The 20,601-nt window shown below is 35.9% G+C and overlaps 2 protein-coding genes across 3 annotated transcripts; both read left to right on the top strand.

Annotated features, from left to right (window-relative positions):
* The first annotated feature begins 3,814 nt into the window (after positions 1 to 3,814).
* Positions 3,815 to 10,144, top strand: LOC131083782 (spondin-2-like). Of its 2 annotated transcripts, XM_058024742.1 has the most exons (6): positions 3,815 to 3,994; positions 4,791 to 5,016; positions 5,377 to 5,600; positions 5,868 to 6,059; positions 7,057 to 7,231; positions 9,264 to 10,144. In XM_058024742.1, exons 2-6 carry the CDS (start codon positions 4,794 to 4,796, stop codon positions 9,440 to 9,442), a joined length of 993 nt encoding a protein of 330 aa, XP_057880725.1. In that variant the 5' UTR covers positions 3,815 to 3,994; positions 4,791 to 4,793; the 3' UTR covers positions 9,443 to 10,144. The 2 variants fall into 2 exon arrangements, with proteins under 2 accessions (XP_057880725.1, XP_057880726.1); XM_058024743.1 differs by lacking the exon at positions 3,815 to 3,994 and having other exon boundaries at positions 4,784 to 5,016.
* Positions 10,145 to 14,214: 4,070 nt separating this feature from the next.
* LOC131083856 (transmembrane emp24 domain-containing protein 11-like) lies at positions 14,215 to 19,572 on the top strand. The gene is given in 6 exon segments (XM_058024831.1): positions 14,215 to 14,362; positions 14,365 to 14,532; positions 15,384 to 15,484; positions 16,195 to 16,320; positions 18,389 to 18,535; positions 19,423 to 19,572. Coding segments are annotated over 6 exon segments (840 nt in total).
* The last annotated feature ends 1,029 nt before the right edge of the window (positions 19,573 to 20,601 follow it).

Raw genomic sequence — 20,601 nt, 5'->3', positions numbered from 1 at the left:
GTTTAAATCTTTTTCCAGTGGAAATTCAACAGCAAACAAGAAGTGCAAATGTTAATGGCACAAGCTCATTTCACTTTAGAAATGAATTGAAAGATAATAGGATTGGGCTTGCTGGAAAATACAATCCATATTTTTCACAAAATGAGAATTAATTTTTATTATTTTAATTATGCTGCTGTAGTTTTGCCCTGTTCTCCATAGCCAGTGTTCAGTTCTCTTAAACCTTTGCATTTACAACTCCTATGTAAATGCTTCCTTTTGTAAAAGCTCCCAAACCAACATCACAATTTCTCCATCATAAAACATTCTGCTGCTGGCCACTCTGGTCCTGAGGTTTTACAACTTAGAGCTCAGAGGGTTTTGACTGAATGCAAACCTTTGCCATTGATGAGTGTCCATAATTATATATGTCTCCATGGTAGCCACAGTAGAGAAAGTATATCTGTATAATCCTTCTTAAATAATACAATGTTATGTTTTTCTTGGTAGACAAAGAGATTCTAGCCAGTCATAAGCATGTTAAGCAGCCTGTGAATATCAAAGTTGCACATATATTCCTTATCAGCAGAATGGAAATTGTTTTAACAAAACTGAAATGTGTGTTGATACCTCAGGAATATACACACAAAAGTTTTGGAGCTTCTGTTATGAGTAAATCTGGGCAAACTAACTTCAGATTAATCATTTTGGTAAATTTTCCTTTCTCTTAATCTCACGGTTTAATAGAAAAGTCATAACTAATCATGGCAATCTGGTTGCTTGCCCGAAAAGGGGCTAAATTATTCCCTGACTAATCAAAATGGAATTTACATTCTTTTAATGTGCTATATTCCTGTGTGATAGCCTGAACTTGCTCATTTAAATGTTTCAGTACACTGTAAATGATTCCAGAGCCAACATGAAATTGATGATACTGCTGTATTTTTAAGTAGTTTGTTTGTTTCTCATTTCTTTAATTATTTTTGGTTAGAAAAAATACAAAATGACTACTTTGGACAACGTAATGACTGACATTTAAAAACCAAAAGTATCCGAACACCATTTTTGTTTTATACTTTCCAGTCATCCTCTGAATCTGGATAAAGACTGCAGGAACTCTAAAACTGTTGTCATATTGACATGAAACAGCAGAAGTTGCACACTTCTGCAAGCAAAATTTAACCCAAGGCACACTTTGGCACTGATGCTTAAATAAAGCAAGTTTTGTACGACTAATCCCTCCAGCATTCAGGGTCCGTAGAGGTACATATGTGGATAGAAAATAGGTGTACCAGAAGAGACACAAACTTGAAGAAAAATAGGTATTTTGTTGAAAAAGAAAAAACACATTTATAATACAGGCATTTTTTTTTCTAAAGGGAAACTCCTTTTCCAGTATTCCATGAGTTTTCAGCATATTCCTAATGGGACATAAAAACTGAAGAAGGAATGCAAGCATAGGTTATGATCCCACAGCATTTTTTTCTCCTACTGCTGGCCCACAGAAATTTTTCATCTGTGGTTCCCAGCCATGAAAGTAATCCATTGAGTGGAAATTTTCTTTTTTTCTGTTCTTTGTTTTTCTTCCCATCTATGAGACACATTTGGTGTTTTGATGTCCTTCACAATGTCAGAGACTGATTATGCTTAGCACAGTTTCCATTTTAAAAAATAGGACAGTGAGTCTTCAAGTTAGAATTTTCTGACAACATTACTCTGCATGTTTTTTTCTTCTTTTTTTTTTTCTCTCTTCACTCAGCCTTAGGGGGTGGGGGGTAGGGAGACAGGATAATTAAATAAATTAACAGTATTTTCCCCATTGATTTCATTATGAATTCAATAAGGATAAGAATGAGGCTCTAGGTCCTGAAGAACTTAATCATGAGAAATCTGTCATAGTAAAACCCTCACTGTAAACAGGGAAAGGTCCAGTGCCAAGTTCTGCAGCCTGCATGCATTGTCCCATTCCTGGGTGCATTCAGAACACGTAGCCACGGGACCAGAATAATCTAGTCTGTGATGTGCCTTTTGCCAGCAATTTATCTTTGGAAGGATGAGGCTATTCTGATAAATTAAATATTTCTGTGCCAGACCCAGAGCTAGTTGCTTTGTTCTCATTTTGTGTTGTCCTGGCAGTGCCACAGCAGGTTTCAGTATGTGAAGTTCACTGGCTCAGTAATTGTGATGACAGACAACAAAACTTACTGAAGTTTAAGGCTATTTAATAATAAATAGCAAGCCTTGAGTAGTTTTAACAATACACTTAGCAATATACTTACAAATTTGTGGGAAATTTGTGTAGTTCTAGCAGGCTGCACGGGCTGGATGTCATTAAATTAAAATCTCTAAGAAACCTGTGGATCTGGAATTCTGTGCGTAGGAGGGAGTGAGCTGGATGTAGTTCAAGTATCATTCTTCAACAAATACTCAAAGAACTTGAATAAAAGTATCCATGAAGGATCTCAGTTCTTTTTCTTAGTGGAGTCTGGCTCCTGGAAGAGAAATCAGGTATGGAAAGCATACCATTAACAAAGGATGGAGGAAGAGACCTTGGAAATAAAGGGCATGTCCATGCCTGGATGCCTTAACCTGCCTCAGGATTCCCACATGTACCCAGACACAGCACAATTGCGGCCATAGGTGCTGCAGCCATCTGTGCTGAAACTTGCAGTCGATTCCATGCTGTCAGCAGAATAATTGATAGAAACTCCATGCAGACATCCCGGTTTATTCACCTCCTGGCTGGCATCCACCCCGGGCTGGGAGGGAAGTTTCCAGCTGAAGTGCCACAAAGCTCAGGCATGCTGTTGGGTGGACAGGAGCGATCACTGGAGCTGGGTGCTGTGTGCTTAACCCTGGGAGCTGCATCTGGAAAATAACTGGGTTTGTTTGGGTCTTTTCCCACATGCTGCACCATCCTGTTAGAGATCTGGGGAAGTACTTAAGTGGCTTTCCTCACAATTTCTAAAGAAAACTCTATGAAATGTTATTTTCATGGTTCACTGTAAATTTTTCAATTGCTGATTAGCCATATAGCATTTGTTAACATTACAGGTTTGGCACAAAGCCTTCTGTTTCCCCTTATTTGAAAAGCAGTTGGGAAAATAAAGAAAGATTAAACATTATTTTTTAATTGGGTCACTCTATAATGCTTATTTTTCATAAACAATTTAAAAGTTTTTAATGATGTAGGTATATGTACTGTACTATAGAGGATGTATGATCTAACAGTAATAATGAGATTTTTATTTGAGGTTTTTTACTCTGAAGACAGCTAAGAAAAATCTCTGAGCTTCCCAAAACCACTCTTTCCAAAGAAACCACAATGTTACAGAGCCCTTTCATCATCCAGCATACAGTACTGTACACACAAAAATATACACTGTACTACTTTAAATTAATTCATATTTGCAGGAGACACAGCCTGTGTGAGTATGTGCAATTATGAAATGTAACTTTTTTTTCCTCTTGACATTTTTAGCTGCCTCACCCCTTTTATTTGAACACATACATATGGTGTGCGAGAGTGAGCAAGCTCTCTGTAAATGTTTGGAAGGAGCATCTGTCAGACAATAAAACTTACAAGAAAACATGTTTCTCATTTAAAGAGTATTCGCTAGAACTATTTCAGTGTTGGAATCAGTTCATTTGTATAGCTTGGAGGCATTAATAAGAGCAAAGAACTGCAAAGGCACCAGAAAACTCAAACTGTTACTAAGAATCCAAGGTATTTTTAAAAAGCATTTTGTCTTTTCGGCATCTCCGTCCTCTGATAAGGAATCTGAAGCAGCTGACAGACAGGAAACCTCTGCTGGTCCATCCAGAGGGACTGCAAACAAGAAGATGGCACGATTTCTGCAAACCTGGAAAGTCTAAAGATTGCAATAATTGTTGGACCAAAGGGACCCTCTCAAGGCATAAATAGCAAGACTCCTACTGTCTTCTCTTGCAGACCAACTCAGCTGCCAGCAAAAGCAGGTGCTCTCCCCCTGCCAGTGCTCCAGAGGAATATTTAGTGAGTATTCATAGATATTTTTACAAACTAATGTATTATTAGTGATTTACTTAAGATTGTATAGTTTTCTCAAAGGACAAAGACATTTAAAGATCGGTTTTAAGGCTGTTATTTTAAACAATTGGTGGAGTTCAACAGTCTGATGCAATTAGCATGTTAATTTAAAAACAAAATTTGCACAACCTATGACAGTAACTGTAAAAAAAATACTGATTTTTTAAACTATGTAGTTTAAACAACCTAAAGGAATTGCAATGCTTTGAATTCACATTATGACAGCAAAGTAATTTTTATAAATATGAAATCTATTTGACTTTCAATGTTATGCTATAAAACAGCCTTTGTAGAATACAAATTTAAAATAAATCATTTCTTTTGGCAAAGTAACCTGCAATTTAATCTTTAGAAGAATAAATATACCACTAATGTTTTCCACAGAAACAGTTGCTACTCTAATTAAATCAAGATGTGACTCTAATCAGATTTCAAAAGAAAATCAGAAACAGATTTTTCTCTGAGGTAGTACTATGGACAAGGATAAGATTTTTTTTTTTTCATTTTTATTAGAAACACTTGTCCCAGGTAAAGTTACAGGTTTGCAGTGTATACCATGGAAATAACAAATCTGAAAGCATTATAGTAATGTTTTCAGAAGCACAGCAATTTTTAGTGTTTCAGATATCTGCCTTCTCTTTGGCTATAACTTATGCCACATTTTATTAGGTAACTGCTATTAATTGTTGAGCTTGGAGTGACTAATATGACTAATGCTTTTTTCCTTCTTTTCCTGCGGAAGGCAATGGAAAACCTGATGTTTGTCTACTGGTCCTGTAAAGTTATCTGGACGGTTCTTGTGACAGCGCTGGGTCGTGGCAGCAGCCTGCCCGTGGGGGAGGATGCTCTCTGCACAGCAGAGGAGCTCGCTAGGTACAGGATCATCTTCACAGGGAAATGGAGCCAGACTGCCTTCCCCAAGCAGTACCCACTCTACCGGCCCCCAGCTCAGTGGTCGTCCTTGCTGGGTAAGTGAATGTGCACAGTGCCAAGAGCAGATAAACCTCTTGACCTCTGTGGTCCCTTTTTCCTCAATGGTTATGTAAGATAAGAAATGAAAAAGGAAGAAAAAAAAAAAGCCAAAGTTATTGAGGATGAAATGCAGATATTGAAGTATCCACAGTGTTCTCAAAAATCTCCAACTGTTTTCAATTGACTTCTGTTTTCAATTGGCTGCAGCTGAAAGAAGCAGTGATAAGCCAAATGTTTTAGTGTTCACTCAATCTTGTAGACATTTTTTTTAACCTCAGAAATAAAACAGAGAAAATGAAGAAATAGGGACACTCTAAATCAGACTTTTATGTCATGCCATGTATTCACTCAAATAGGTGTTACTCATAGTTCTGACTACAGCATGTGGAAAAAAAATGAATATGCCAGCAATGGTGTACGTGATTTTGCTGAAAAGGGTGAAGCATGGGCACTAATGAAAGAAATAGAAGAAGCTGGAGAGAAAATTCAGAGTGTACACGGAATCTTCTCTGCTCCTGCAATTTCCAGTGGTACAGGACAAACCTCAACTGAATTAGAAGCACATCCAAGACATCCCTTAGTAAGTAAATGTACATACTCATTTCAAAGTTTATTTTATGTTACCAGCAACCAAAATTAAATATTTGAGTTCCCACTTGTAGAAACAACATCATGAAAAAGAATTACTAAAAAGCATGTCACATTGCAGGGAGCACTGTACAGCTACCATGAAGTAGAAGAGCAAAATGACATTATTTCAAAAACTTTGAGTGAAAATTACTAAAAGCAGGACTGCAGCATTCCAAAGCAAGTGATGCAATCCTGATGGATCATTTTGTTTCATTAGGTTTCGTTCGTTGTACGAATTGTTCCCAGCCCTGACTGGTTTGTGGGCATTGACAGCCTAAATCTCTGTGAGGGAGACCACTGGATGGATGAAGTATCAGTGGATCTATTTCCATATGATGCTGGAACTGACAGTGGATTCACATTTTCCTCCCCAAACTTTGCCACCATTCCACAGGACACAGTAACAGAGGTAGGTGCATGGACATAGTTTAGCACTTCATACTGCTATATTTTGAGTCTCCCTTTTAAAAGATAACTCATCTAAAATAGTGAAACTGGTTTCAGTATTTGAGAGGGCTGATGCTCTCTATATGTGGATTTATTAGACAGCTGATAAACCCACTGCTTTTGTTTATCTTCTGAATCTTTGACATTTATTAGATAAATGTAAATGGTTTGTGAGAATTTGTCTCTACATTTTTTGGAAAAGCTGACAATTTTTGTAGATGATATTTAACAATCCTTAAAGTGCCAGGAAAAATGAAAATACAGAAGTCCTGACATCACCAAATGTGAATCTAACCAGGAAAATTCTTAGTAGTGAATACTGCTGTGAGGAGGAGTTTTCAGTTGAAAGCACTGCTGAAACCTGAAACTGCAACACTTGAGGGAAAGGACCTAAAGGAAAGCAGAGAACTTCACTGTGGTGACATTGCTTTCAATCTCTTTTGCTCATTTCATCCTCTCTATGCCCCATACTTTGCTTTTGCCATTTAAGAGAGGTGGTAAATGAAGGATTTTGATTCAAATGGTTTGAATACTATTAGTATTCACCTAATCCTTTCTTAAAGGTAAGTTTTTCCAGCAACAAATGCTGTGCTAATAAATAATGAGGAAAGGAAGAGAGAAGCATTTGGCCTTTCAAATCCATATGACAGCTCCTATGGCATACCTAATATTGTTTAATACTCATGTATTGTCTTGTAATAACATCCAGTTCCTTCTGTCAAATCTTTTCATACATTACTGTGTTTGCAGGACCTCCTACCACAGTTCTGTATCCAGTCAAGTACCCTGAGTTAAAAATTCTGGGCTGACCAGGACAGTTATGTGAACTATGTGTTCATAGAATCTGGTTGTATGCAAATTATTTGCCAAAAAGTATTAGCATGATTTACATGATTTTACAGTTACCTTCTTAGGGTCTTTTTAATATTCCTTTTTTTTTTTTTTTTTTTTTTTCACAGATCACTTGTTCCTCTCCAAGTCACCCAGCAAACTCATTTTATTATCCCAAACTCAAAATTTTGCCACCAATTGCTCAAGTAACATTGGTGAAAATAAAGAAAACCCAGCTAGGTCTTTCTGCACCTTTTATTAATCTTCCAGCCAAAAGCAATGAAATAATAGACACTGTCTCAGGTAAGTGATTAGTAGATGTTCTCAATTCTGTTATTTCCATTGTATGTGGAAATCTGGCAGGTGATGTGGGTGAAACAGGTGATCAGGCAGAATATTCTCCTATCTGCACAGGAATAGTTCCAGACTCACAAATGGGAAATAAAACAAGCCAGTTGACATGAAAGAGAATTCCTGAAAGAATAAGTAAGGGATTGCATATTTCAGCTGTGGTTCAAAGGACTGGGCCATATCCAGAGTAAGAGCTACCCAAGCCTTTGTATCAGTGTAGCTCAGTGAATTTTATAAGAAACAAATGACACTCAATCAGAATCAGCATTCCCAAACTCTTTGCAACTTTGAAGTAAATACTCATCCTTAAGCTTTTACATGACAATGAAGCCAAGAACCATTATTGCTGTCTCTTTCTGGGTCAGAGCTTGGCAGCTATGTGCAATAAAATTTATATAATTTGATTGATTTGGACATATTTTCAATAGAAACATAAATCCTGATAACAAAAATAAAGTTCTCTCTCATTTTCATTTTCTCAAAAATATTAGATAATAATCTTGAATAGATAGGAAGATGTGCAAACTACTGACTCAAGTCAATCATAAGGGTGATTTTCAAATCTGTGAATTAAAATATATATATTGTTAACACAATATTTGCTCCAAGGGACCAATGTATTCCCAAAAGATCTGCCATGTTCCAGAAGCTTCTCAGGAAAGTCTGGAGATAGCATGTCTCTAGCACTGCGCTGGTCACCTTACAACCACTAAAATACAGCTTATTCTCTGCTCAGTTAATGTGTTATTTATAATTTAATAAATGTATTTATCAATTTGTAGTGGTTTAATGTATTCCTATTTGTAAATAACACATAGCAAAGTGAATGTTACACATCTCACTTACAGTTATATATCCTTCCCATAAGATTTGAAAGGAACATTTGGCACTGTTCATGATATAAATTTAAAACTGCATTTAAAGTATAGTATTCCAAATATAATTTTTAATCACAAATCCCCACTTTCTTGTATATGAACCAGTATATTAAACCAGTTTAAAAAATTATTCTGGAATCAAAAGGGCAGATTTAATTACCAGAGGTCAAGCAGTGCTGCTCATTCCCTCTGGAAACATAGGAATGAGTGATGACAGCAGAAGTGGTGAGTTCACTGTAACACCAGAAATTTATCCCAGGCGTTACATGTTTGGTGTGGCATTGAAGGATGGGCTTGTGCAAACCTCTTTTACCCACAAATGCTGGCACAGGCAGCTTTGATGCCACTTCCTGTGACAAGCAGTATTTTAATTTAACCTGCTAAGGAATATTCATCTACTTTTGATGATTTTTACTTTAGGTGGAAGCATACATTATGGATAGCACTTCAGAGTTTCTAACTTCTTTTCTTGCACTGAGTGAAAGTTATATTGAAATGCTTTCAGCATTAGAAAGCTTCTAGTGACAGAATATCCTTATTGGCAAAGGGAAGAGTAGTGTACAGACCAAAAAATAGCAAGATGATAAAAAATGGGACTTTATTTCCAAAGCAAATTGGAACAAAAGTAAAATGGATTTTGATACAAACAACTCTAGGAACAATAGCTGCCTTCAAAGAAATATAAATATACCTAAGTAAACCAAAGAAAAGCTTTAATATCAGTGTTCTAGTTAGTCATGAAAAGGAAAATGAGTTATAAAAATTGACAGTAATGTTTTTTAATTCAATTTTTGAGTAAAATCATATTAAGCATAGTTTTCTTTTAAGGAATTCTGTTTTTCATTCAAGACATAATATGCTTCAGAACTGATGTAATACCTCAGACAGGCTCTAGATTGCAATAACAATAATGCTGATGAGTTTAGGAGCTGAAACCAGATTATTTTTTTTTTAATTTATGAGACCACACACTGATTTGATGGATATCACATGTGTTTTGTATAAGAAAGGATGCTGTTTGATGATCATTCCCTAGTGCTTTTCCAGCTGTGTATCTGACTCAAGCACAACTCGATGTAAAGCTCCCTCTTTGCTGTGTGTTGCAGAAACACCCCTGGACTGTGAGGTTTCCCAATGGTCCTCCTGGGGGCTCTGCAGAGGGGTCTGCAGGGAAACGGGGACCAAGATCAGAACTCGCTTTGTTCTTCTTCAGCCTGCCAATAATGGAATGCCTTGTCCAAACCTGGATGAAGAAACAGGATGTGAACCAGAAAATTGTGTCTGAAATAAAGAAAAGATAATAATTAAGATAATTTAAAAGTAGGATAAGTTTAAATCTAAACTACATGTCAATCAAGATTCTTTATCATTCGGACACGCTGCACTATTTTGCTGAAAAGCTGCATGAGAGTGGGTTTGAAAGTTTTTATTTAATATCATTTTGGGGGGTTAAATTCCTAAGGTTTAGTAGGACAACAGTACTGGATAATTTAAAGAACAAAACCCCCAAATAAATCCTTCCTCCAAATACACTGTAAATTCTTGGAGTACCCTCTAGTGGCAGAAAAGAAGACATTTGGGAAGATCGTATTTCATTTTTACTTCACGGAAAAAATCTTTCAATCACAAAGTCTAAACTAATAACCTCCTTAAATATTGTAATTTGTTTATCTACACCTATTTATACCTAGAAAATAGTTTTTCCTTCTAAATTATGTTTTTATAATTTATTGGCATTTTTGTCATCTTTCTAACCTTGCTTAATGTGCATTTCCTCAGAAACTACATACAAAAGTCAGAGTGACCAGATGTTTGCAGTGTGGTTAAGACAATAATGGAACTGAGTAAAACTCGTCTTGAGACTTTTGAATATATGAAAATGTCTTTTTATTTTTCTTTCTCAAAAGTGAGAAGAACAACTGCCATGAGGACACAGCCAACAAAATTACTAGAAAAAAAATCTGAAGTGTGGATAGTAGTAGAAAACATCTGACCTGAATTAAAAGTGTTAGCTGAGATTCAAAAGCTGATTGTTGGTGTGTGTCCCTCATTAGATAACTTTAAATTTCAAAGTTAACACTGTTGACCATAACATAAATTATATCAATAACCTTATATATGCAGTAAATGTATCCATGTTTCTTTATATGTGTTTGCTGCTATTTGTGTATACATTACCTAAAATTAAGGTATGCACAACTCTAACAAAACACATGTCAGAAACTGTTCCTGACTGCAAGTTTTAATGTTCAAATAACTTATAAAATTAATATAACACATGTCTTATGAAGAGCTGTGGCTACCAACTAGGAAAAGAATTTTGGAATAATACTTATTCAATAGAATAAGTTTAAAGTCAGCTAACAAAACTTTTACAGCACACTGCAATTTTACAAATATACAGCACAGGTATTGAACAGGAGAGTTGGCTTGTTGTTTTCCAGAATATCCCAAATACAAGATAATTTCTCTTGTCCTTAAAAGAGCACACTGTATTCTCCACAGAGGTGAAATATTTAAACATTTCTCTGTATTTCTTTCTCCAGGAGAGATATCTTGCAAAGACACAAATAAATTTGAAATTTTATCAGACTAAACTTCACTGGTCCTGCAAATGCTGATAAATACACAATTGTTAGAACTAAGTGTAGGAATTTCTGCTCTTCTCTCATTCTTCAGATTCCCACTGTTTGTTCAAAATAGTTCACTTATACAAGTTGCTCAATCACAAAACTGCACACTTACTATTTTTTAAAGTTCCCTCTATTTCCACTCTATAAGGTGAGCAGTGTTACTACACTATTATGTGTTTAGTTAAGAGTTAGTATTTTTCTTTCTTCTTTTTATTAGTTTTAACCATTCTGTGGTTTCTGTTACACTTATCTACTTCCTGTTTACACATTTACCATCATATCAGAAAGCATAACCATGTATTGTAGTATATATTTAAATATTCTCAGAGGGTAGGAGTTTATTTCAAATTGATTGTCAAGTAACAAATTAAGCTCAATAAAGTTTTTGGGCAGACATCAGATGCAATTCTAAATTATGCCTTAGGAAAAACAAACTGAAAACCCACAATGTATCCTTTGAGGTACTTTCCTGGAAATTCTCTAAAGACTACAGTTTTCCTTCTTCACATGCCCAGAATAAATAAAGGCCCAGACCCAGTAAAAGAATACCTGCATTTGTATTAACATACATGACCTGAAACTGGGATTTCACTCCTACAAGATTTAAATTGAGTGGAGGAGTCCCAGTGTTTGCTCAAACTCCTGGATACAAAAGTTTTCCAAAGGACAGTGAAGGAGAAAGGATGAGGCAAGGACAAGGAGTGGAAAGAGAATATGTAACCAGCACACCTCAGAAAACTCCAGTCAGTGATACATAACTTTACTATTTCAGGCTGTTTACATACATGAATATTCACTGCATCTTCCTTCAAAAACAGAAGTTTCCTATCCAGCCAGTTGCCTGGATATGGGGTTTTTTGTAAGCTGTAAATTCAGGAGACTTTGGTAAATATATTCTTTAAGGATGCCCCTGTGCATTGCTTGGCCATAAATATAATTCCAGGTATTCCCTTTGAAACCACAGGGATGGAGCCATTCCTAGGCAAGGCTGTGGATACAGTGAATGAAATGCATTCTAGTGATGGAGCACATTTCTGATAGTATTTATCTGTTAAACTGATTCGTGAGGTACATTATCCCTGCACAGATATTGTTAGGACTTTGTAGCTTCAGCAGCCTTGGGATTCCCTTGAAGATTTTGGGACCAGGAAGAAACACAGAGAAGCTCTTCCTTCCTTTTCCCTTGTTTCTCATGTTACAGATGGTTGGCAACCAAGATGCTGAGGTCCTAAATACATGAGACTTAGGGAAGGAAATAGGCAAATTAATTCCTGGGTTGAGCTAATCTCAGAAAGCACTTTGGAAAGAAGCTTGAAATGGATTTTTAAAGACAATTCTTTTCAAGAATAGCTTAGAATCAGCTCTGATGCCTTGGCAAATGTTCTGCAGAATGAAAGGTGTGGTTAATGGCAAAGTGTAGTAACAAAAAAATTACCACAGAATTAAACTGTGGTCCTAAAAAAATAATCCACACGAAATTAAATTCCTATAATGGAATAAGTGTGAAAATAAAAGATCGGACAGTATCTAATGTTATTCAAGGCTAAAAGCTTCATTTCATTATATTCCCAGTCCCAGGTAATTGAAGTACATTGGGAATAACTGATCTGTCATGAATGATCCAACATAATAAAGTAACTCAGACTATTCCTTGACAATATTTAACACTATCAAGAAATAAATCTAACACTCAATACAGCGATTCTGGTATCAGTCAGATGTTGTTCAATGGGACTTTTTGCAGTATGCAGAAGTTGTGTCCATGACAATTTACAGAACTCTGAATGGCTGAGATGAAAGCTCTCAGTGTGCTGCACAACAACCTGATTACTTAGAGACTGAATTATTTTTGTTTGCTTGAAGTCCATCAGCCCTACTATGCCAGCATTTGCTAGCCAAAAGCACAGAAGAAATGTGCCTCTTCCAATGGGTCTGGGCAGAGTGAAGGATAAAGTGGTGTCTCTTGGTATATCCTGTGTTCTACCACTGGAACTCAGAACTTTGGAAGCCACAAGAACCCCAAAAAAGCTAAAAAGATGATAGGTCAAGTAGCTCACAATGTACAGACAAATCAATATTTCCTGCAGGTATGAGTGTGGCATGGGAATTTATGCAGGTGCATGACAGTCAACATCTCCTCTGGTAGAGGGGCAAAAGTCCAGTATTATGAGATGAGATCCTTTATAACCTAAAATTATTTCTGATGGATAAGTGCTGAAGTAGTAAAGGAGTCCTAACATCCCCCTTGACACTCCTAAGGACTTAACAGCCACAAGATGCAATTTTTATCCCTCCATGCTCAGCCTTAGAAGTCAAAGCAGTAATGTGTAAGCAATCAGTTCTCTTCATCTGACAACCTTTCAATATGGGGATGCTGATGGGTGATTTTTGGAGGTGAACTAATACTTGTGCTACAACTTCCATGAAGATACTCCATGCTGTGAAATGGAGTGGACCCAGGATGGTCCAAAGCCTGTGCCAGTGCTACACAGACATTCCTTAATTGAGACAACTTCATAGATGGCAGGGGCAGTGAAGGGCAATAAACACGAATCATTCCTCCTGCAGATGTGAAATAATCCAGCAGGAGTTTACCCCAAAATTTTTATTTAGGTTACAGATATTGAAGATGAAGGGCTGTGCGCCCCTCTTCTTTGACACAAGAAAAATATGTGCTCTTGTGCAATTGGGATAACATAAATATTATGAGGAAAGATGGGTCCTCCCAACTGGAAATTATCCCAGAGGTGGATCCTACCTGCTGGAAAGTGACCATTCAGACCCACCTTTCAGACAGAGTGATCTCCATTTATAGGACAGGGAACACTTAAGTGATAAATGAGTTTGTCATCAGACATACACACTGGTCTATATTAGTACAAAGAATAAAAATAAGAACCTCAATCACTGTTTGATTTATACTATAACTTTCTTCAGAGAATGTACTAGAAAGTATCTAAGAAATAGCCATTCCTATATAAAAAATCTTATTCTGAAACTGTTCATGTTGTTATTTTTTTCTGCAATATCATATTCACTAATGTTATTTGATTATTTAATGGATTATTTGATTATTCAAGTTCTTTTGACTTCTTTGTAGTTCTTTTATGTAGTGCCTGTGGGTTTTAATCAGGTGCCTACATTTGTACAATGATTTAGGATGGAAATTAAAAGTTTGCTTAATAAAGGAGGGGTGAAGCTCTGGAATAATCACCCAGAATTGATGGGAAATAATAACTTAAGTTGAAAATATAGCAGTTTATGGAAAGAGGTAGTCAATATAGTTGCCTACAGTAATCTAGGGAACTGATCTCAAGCACCTGAGAGGCCCTTTCAGTTTCACGTTCTTGCTCTTCTAGGGGTATAAAATAAATTTTAATCTAGATGCTGGGAAAGAAGAAAGAATTTTAAAGGTGCCTTTTCCATGTTATCTCATTCTCCAGAACATGCTGTAGTTGTTTGTAAATGTGTAACCAGCAGCTGCCTTTTCTCACAGGTTTTTTTCTCTCTCAAAAATACTCCGATAAGCAGCAAACAAGGAACAACCACAGGACTACAGGCACTTGGATGTAACTATCTTCAAAAGCAGTACAGCAGGGATATATAAAAAACATGAAAAGCAAATTAATAGGATTTCTTATGAACTTTTGGATTTCTTTTTCACTCGCTTTGTATTTTCACATGGGAGAAAGAGAAGAGAAATGCATAATTGAAGATATTCCCAGCGACACCCTGGTAGTTGGTAGGTACCTGTCAATGCTTTATGGTGATCTAACTCATGCTGTAACAAAGGTAACTGGAAATGTAACAGCAATTTCTGTGATTGATGAGTATGGTAAAAAACCAGAAAAGGGCACTCTGAAAATAACTCCCTGCAGTAGGGATTGGGTTTAAAGTCCTCAAACACTGTGTGTATACATCACACAAAGAAAAGCAGGTTTTCAGTGTGCTTTACTGACTAAACAGAGAAAAGAATGGTTTTTAATTCTACAGCTGTGGGATTGCTGCTTCCAGGCGTGCTTCTGCACGTTCTGACTGATGTGCTCATTCATATCAGGATTTCTGTAACATGGCTTTCCCCATATGAATGGGAGAGTTACTTTTTTGGTAAGTGCTGGTCTGAAAACAGACAATTCACAATGTACTAAAGTTTCATTTCTCCTCTGATATGAGAAGCACATTAAATTAATCTACAAGACTGAAAATGTAAGATTTCAAGGGGATAATAAAATATAATACAAATTAATATTTTTTTTTAAATAATATGATAAGAGTGAAAGACAATCCATAAAATATAATGTAGTACAGTACATTATGCTTTTGGAGGTCTCATTGTGCCTTCTAGAGGTTAAACTTCCCAGAGCATTAAAGTAATTAGAAAGTTTTTCTTATTAACCCTTTTTTGTAGTACTTTGGAACATTTTCTACTGTAGTAAAAATTTATTGCATTTCACTGTTATGAAGTACCCCTGAATAATATTAATCATAAACTCATTAAATATATACATATGTCTATTTTTCCTGAAAAAGCATCAAAGATGTTTAATGTTAAGCTATGTTTTACTTAACAGATTTATCTCTGTTTTTATTCAGGGAATTACAAAGTACAACGCTGGGATTTACATACACATGACTTTCTTGAATCTGCTCCTGGTTTGGGAATGTTTGTGACTGTCACAAGCCCTACTGGTGAGGTAAAAATGCTTTATGAATGTTTCTCTAAGATTTATGACTTGACTTCTGGCACTGGCAGGCAGCACTATCTAAAAATAAAAGACACTTCTGAGGAAGAAATAAATCTACAGTCTACCAGCTAGTTCAATATTTTGATGCTGAAAGATAAAAGTAAAAAAAATATGATATTTGATAAATATGTGTATGGACAATTTTTGCATTACTACCAGATTTGGGAAACAGCGTCCATAAGAAGAATCAGTGACAACTGAGAAAAAAGGTAAATGAAAAATAAAACCCCAAAACTCACTAATGAAGTAAGATGGTACAGAATCCACCTGAGCAGCAGAAAGGAGTGCTGATGATAAACAAAACCCAAAGTCAAGCTCACCAAGGCTGCTCGTAGCCCTCACACAGAGTAGCTGCCTGAGGTCTGAGCTTTTCCAGCAGTGGACAGCTGATGTCCCCACCTAAGCAAGGTGTCAGTTTTCAGACTTTGAATGCTTTAGAGAGCATTGGCTTTTGTACATTGCAAAATTCTGTAATATTTTCATGTTCCCTGTGAGCTAAAATTGTTTTGTTTTCTCTAAATGTGTTCTGAAATTTGGATAAATTTAATGATGTCAGCAGCTTAACTGATTCCTTTTTGCATTCAATTCACAGTACTGTTTTTTGATTTATTTATTGGTAATTATAAATTACAAACCCAATGCCTATATCTAAATTGCAGGTACTGTTGTCCAAACTGTATGGGCCACAAGGGACTTTTACTTTTACATCCTACATCTCTGGGGAGCACATCATCTGTTTCCAGTCTAACTCCACAAGATTTGTAGTGATTGCAGGAAGCAAACTGGTAGGTGTATTTCCTAAATGGTCTTTGTTGGAACAGTAGAAATCATTACCTACAGCAGAGATTTCAAACTGGATTAGAAGTTGGTCTAGCTTCTAGCAGATAATTCAACGTTTTTTAGAGATTAAGGAAAGTAAACATAGAATTATGCAGATAAAAAGATAAAAAGACTGTTGTCATATTTTAAAAGTCAGCATTCAAGAGGCAGGACTAAGGACAGAGAGATTTAATTCTTGTATTGTGCTTTGAATGTGAAAGAGTCTGATCATTAAGAACAAATAATTTGAATCCAAAAGACATACATGTAAGATTGACCAACTCAAGCATTTGACATAAAGATATTCCATGTATTCAGTAACTTAGATCGGATTGCCAGTGAAAATGTAACACTTCAGTTTCTGAAAGATATTTGAATAAAGAATATCTCAGCCTACTTGTTATTGTCTACTACCAGCAAAACTGGTTTTAATACAGATTTGGAGAGGAAAAAAAAGCCATCAGAGGTGATATCATGGCTCTACTGATTGCAGCAAAAAATTTTTAAGTACTGTTTGGAAATTTTATCTATTTGCTGCTTCCCAAAACCAGGAGAGAATTACTCTCTACAGTGATTTGGGGCTTTTCAGCTGACAGAAAAAGGGTTAAATAACCAGATAAATATCATCTTCTAAATGAGTTAAGGTAAGCTAAACCTCATCCTAGCTGTGCACTTCAGAAACATGTAGAAAACCCAGAAATAACAATACTGGAGTAGGATTATTACACTGGAATAACAAGGTGTTCTCACAGGCTGATTGATAGAAATTAATGGAAATTTAATCATATACATTGCAAAAGCAATTAGCTCTAATCATAAAAAAAAATAATGGTGGAGCTTATCAACTAGAGAGAGTAAGGGGGATGAAGCTTTGGTTGGTCACAGTTAGCTATGCACCATGAATGTGATTCTGAGGAGGTGCAGGTGATTTTATCTGGAATAGATGGGGGTGTATTAGCATTATTTTACGATACATGCACCAACATGTAGAGTTCTGACCATCCTCTATAAAAGAACCCAAGAGATGCAGTGAAGGAGAACATTAATATCACAAATACTAAATAATGCTGTTTGAGAACACAGAAATAAAAATATTGTCCTTTTAAATTATATCTGGAGGAATAAAGGTCACAAAAGGAAAAACATTCTTTAGTGAAGGTAAATCTTTAACTGTTCTTTGTAAGAACCATATGGTTATCTAAACTCTTTCAAACAAAAACAAAGAAATTAATGAACCACAAGGTTGTGAGATGGATTTCTACCTATAGAGTCAGGTAACTTCAAGACAACTGCAAGAAAATCCCCTCTTCATTTGTGGCTGATCTCTGAGCAGACCTAACTTCTAATATGGTAATATCAATTTCTAGGGTTTTGAAGAGTATTTGTTTGGCTAAAACCTTTTTATTTTCTCTTAGGTAGCAATTGGCTCTAGGAGAAGCTTCTCCTACTAATTTTAGTAGAATTTTTTATGCATGCCAAAATAAGTTGCATAATGGCAAGTTCTATTCTCCCTTCTTTCCATGGTTCTATTGCTTGGCTGGCTTGAGGCATTTTGGCCATAGATCATACAATAGCCTGGAGGATATTGGGAGATATTCCAACTTGGATGAATAATGTGAAGAAAACAGTTATGTGAGGGAACCTAGAAGTGCATTTGTAAAAAGCCTCCAACAGTACTATTAAAAATAGTAATTTCTGCAATATCAGGATGAAATGTGAAATATAATGAGCAGTCTTTTTTTTAAAGTATTTGGACAAAGGCAACATTTTAATGGCAGTTGAACCAATACTAGCATAAAATAATGCCCTAACATTAGTGAAGGTTGTAAATTTTATATAACTAATTTAAAAATAAAATTAAGAAACCCTTCAAATTTTCCACCTGAATCCAAATTTAGGAGGAATTCTAATTTTTATAAGCAATTAAACATATTTTCCTGCAATGATCTTAAGGGGAAATTGTTTCATTTTTATTCTAAGGAACTTTGAAAAAGCAGAAGATGCATTAATGAGAACATTTTTTTCTTTTTGCAGCGCATCCACTTGGACATCAGAGTTGGAGAACATTTTTTGGATGAATCTGCTATTCAAGCCAAAGACAAAGTGAATGAAGTTAATATCAGACTAGAGAATCTAATTGAGCAAATTCATCATGTAACCAGAGAACAAGAGTATGAAAGAGTATGTATGTCCCCTAATGTAAATGTTAAAAAATATTGTAAATAGCTTACTGATTTATGAAGTATTATGAGGTTTATTATCCAATTGAAGGGCTGTTTTTAACTAACTCATAAAAATCTATAGATATTTAACCAAAATAGTCTCTATTACCTTGCAAAATATTTTTTAGTGGTTACATAAAACTATTAATCACTGTGGGCTCACGCTTGTAGCAGCAGGTGTTATTTTCTAGCAGCAGGTGTTATTTTAAAGCAGGATTTTCCAAGCAGGGTTTTCTTGGTCAGACTCAGCCACAGCAGCTGAGCTGGTGGCAGGTACCACTGTGGGTGATGCTGTTATTTCCACACTGCCCTGGGTGCACAGACTCCACTGAGGGGGGAAGGAAATGAATGAGTGTGTATTTATATATCCCCATGAAGTGTACATTTATACATCCCTTCTTCAAACAGGAGTACACCCAGTCACTTTCTATATGCACACAGACAGACTGAGAAATGTATCCACTCGTTACCCAAAACTCGTTACCCAGTTTGACATGGATCAACTCGTTACCCAAAACCAGAAATTTGGCTGCAAAAGGGCTCTTGACAGCAAATTATATAAACCTAAACAGGTTAAAATCTGTACTGATGGAACGTGTTTAGCACAATGCATCTTCTGTGAACAAGGGAAGCTCTGTTTACCTTCCTGCTTCAGGATGCAGTGTGCCTGCTTCTCAGTTTTGATTTGTGCACGTATCCACCACACAGATAGGTACAAACCTTCATTTTTATCCACATGGAAAAATGGTTTTGTTCACCACTATGCAGAAGAGGGCTGCCTTTCTGGTTACCATGAGGCATACAGATGGCAAAAGGTAATAATTATGCTTTTCTTTTATTCTCTAGGAGCGTGAAGAAAAGTTTCGGAAAACAAGCGAAGAAACCAACAGCAATATTTTGTGGTGGGCTATAGTACAAACACTAATCCTCATCTCTGTTGGAATCTGGCAAATCAAATCTCTCAGAGATTTCTTCATATCTAAGAAGCTTGTTTAAGTTCTATAAAGTCAATGCAGAGATTCAAAAATTACACACCATGTAATACTGAATATCCAAAGAAACCCTGCACCTCTGAGAAAATTGCTTGTATAGAACTCTCAGCCTTCTCTCATCTTCTGTTCTAACTCTGGTTTCTCCAGCTAGGTCACAACCTCAGGCATCCCCTCACATTTTTCTCCTTGAATCCCATATTTTACTATTTTTTCCCCCATCTACAGATGTAAAGCTAGATGTAGAAGGAGTCAGTGACTAAGGCAGAATTTAAGTTCAGTACTTACTGAAGAATGTTTAATTTACGTTAAATCTAAAATACAAATCTAAAATAAAGTTTCCTAAGATTTTAAATTACTGTGCTTGCTGAGTAATCTTATTTGGCACTACCATGAAGAGTTCAGCACTTCAGACTGACTAGGATTGAGATAGTAAACAGAGAAATAATTACATCCCCTGTGGTGTTTAATTGGGTGAGAGTGTCTTGAACTCAATCTATGTATGTGTAACACGTAAATATAATTGTGAATGCTGTCTTGTAAAATATTCAGAGTTTGAACTGATCAGTGGTGACAGCAATTATCATAGAAGAGAGAGACCCAGACAAGCAATCTGGAATCATGCTTTTTCTTCCAGAAAAGCCTTTAACATTAGGCTACGGAATTGATGATGATCAGATGCCTCCCACAGTTGTTTATGTAAATTACAGTATTCATGAAATATGCCAAAGAAACCCAAATTATTTGGTTTCTTGGTAAACAATGTCAATTTTACTTTAATTCATTCCTGCACTAAATATTTCTGTGCTGAGAAATTTTATAATTTTAATTATTTAGCAACTTTATTATGACTGCTTAGAGAAATTACCAGTTTTTGACTTAATTTTCTGTTTTACTTATTGCAGCTTGGTTGCATATACCTTTATGCCCTAATTTAGCTAGTTTATGTACAAATAGCAGTGTAACTACAGCATCATACAATGACAAGTCAAAGGCTGTGGTTAAAATTCCAGCTAATTAGCTTGACAAAGCAGCA

The sequence above is a fragment of the Melospiza georgiana genome, chromosome 5 (genome assembly GCF_028018845.1).
Source record: "Melospiza georgiana isolate bMelGeo1 chromosome 5, bMelGeo1.pri, whole genome shotgun sequence".
NCBI lineage: Eukaryota > Metazoa > Chordata > Aves > Passeriformes > Passerellidae > Melospiza > Melospiza georgiana.
The sequence above is the reverse complement of the archived record's forward strand: the minus strand, read 5'-3'. Positions and strand labels throughout refer to the sequence as shown.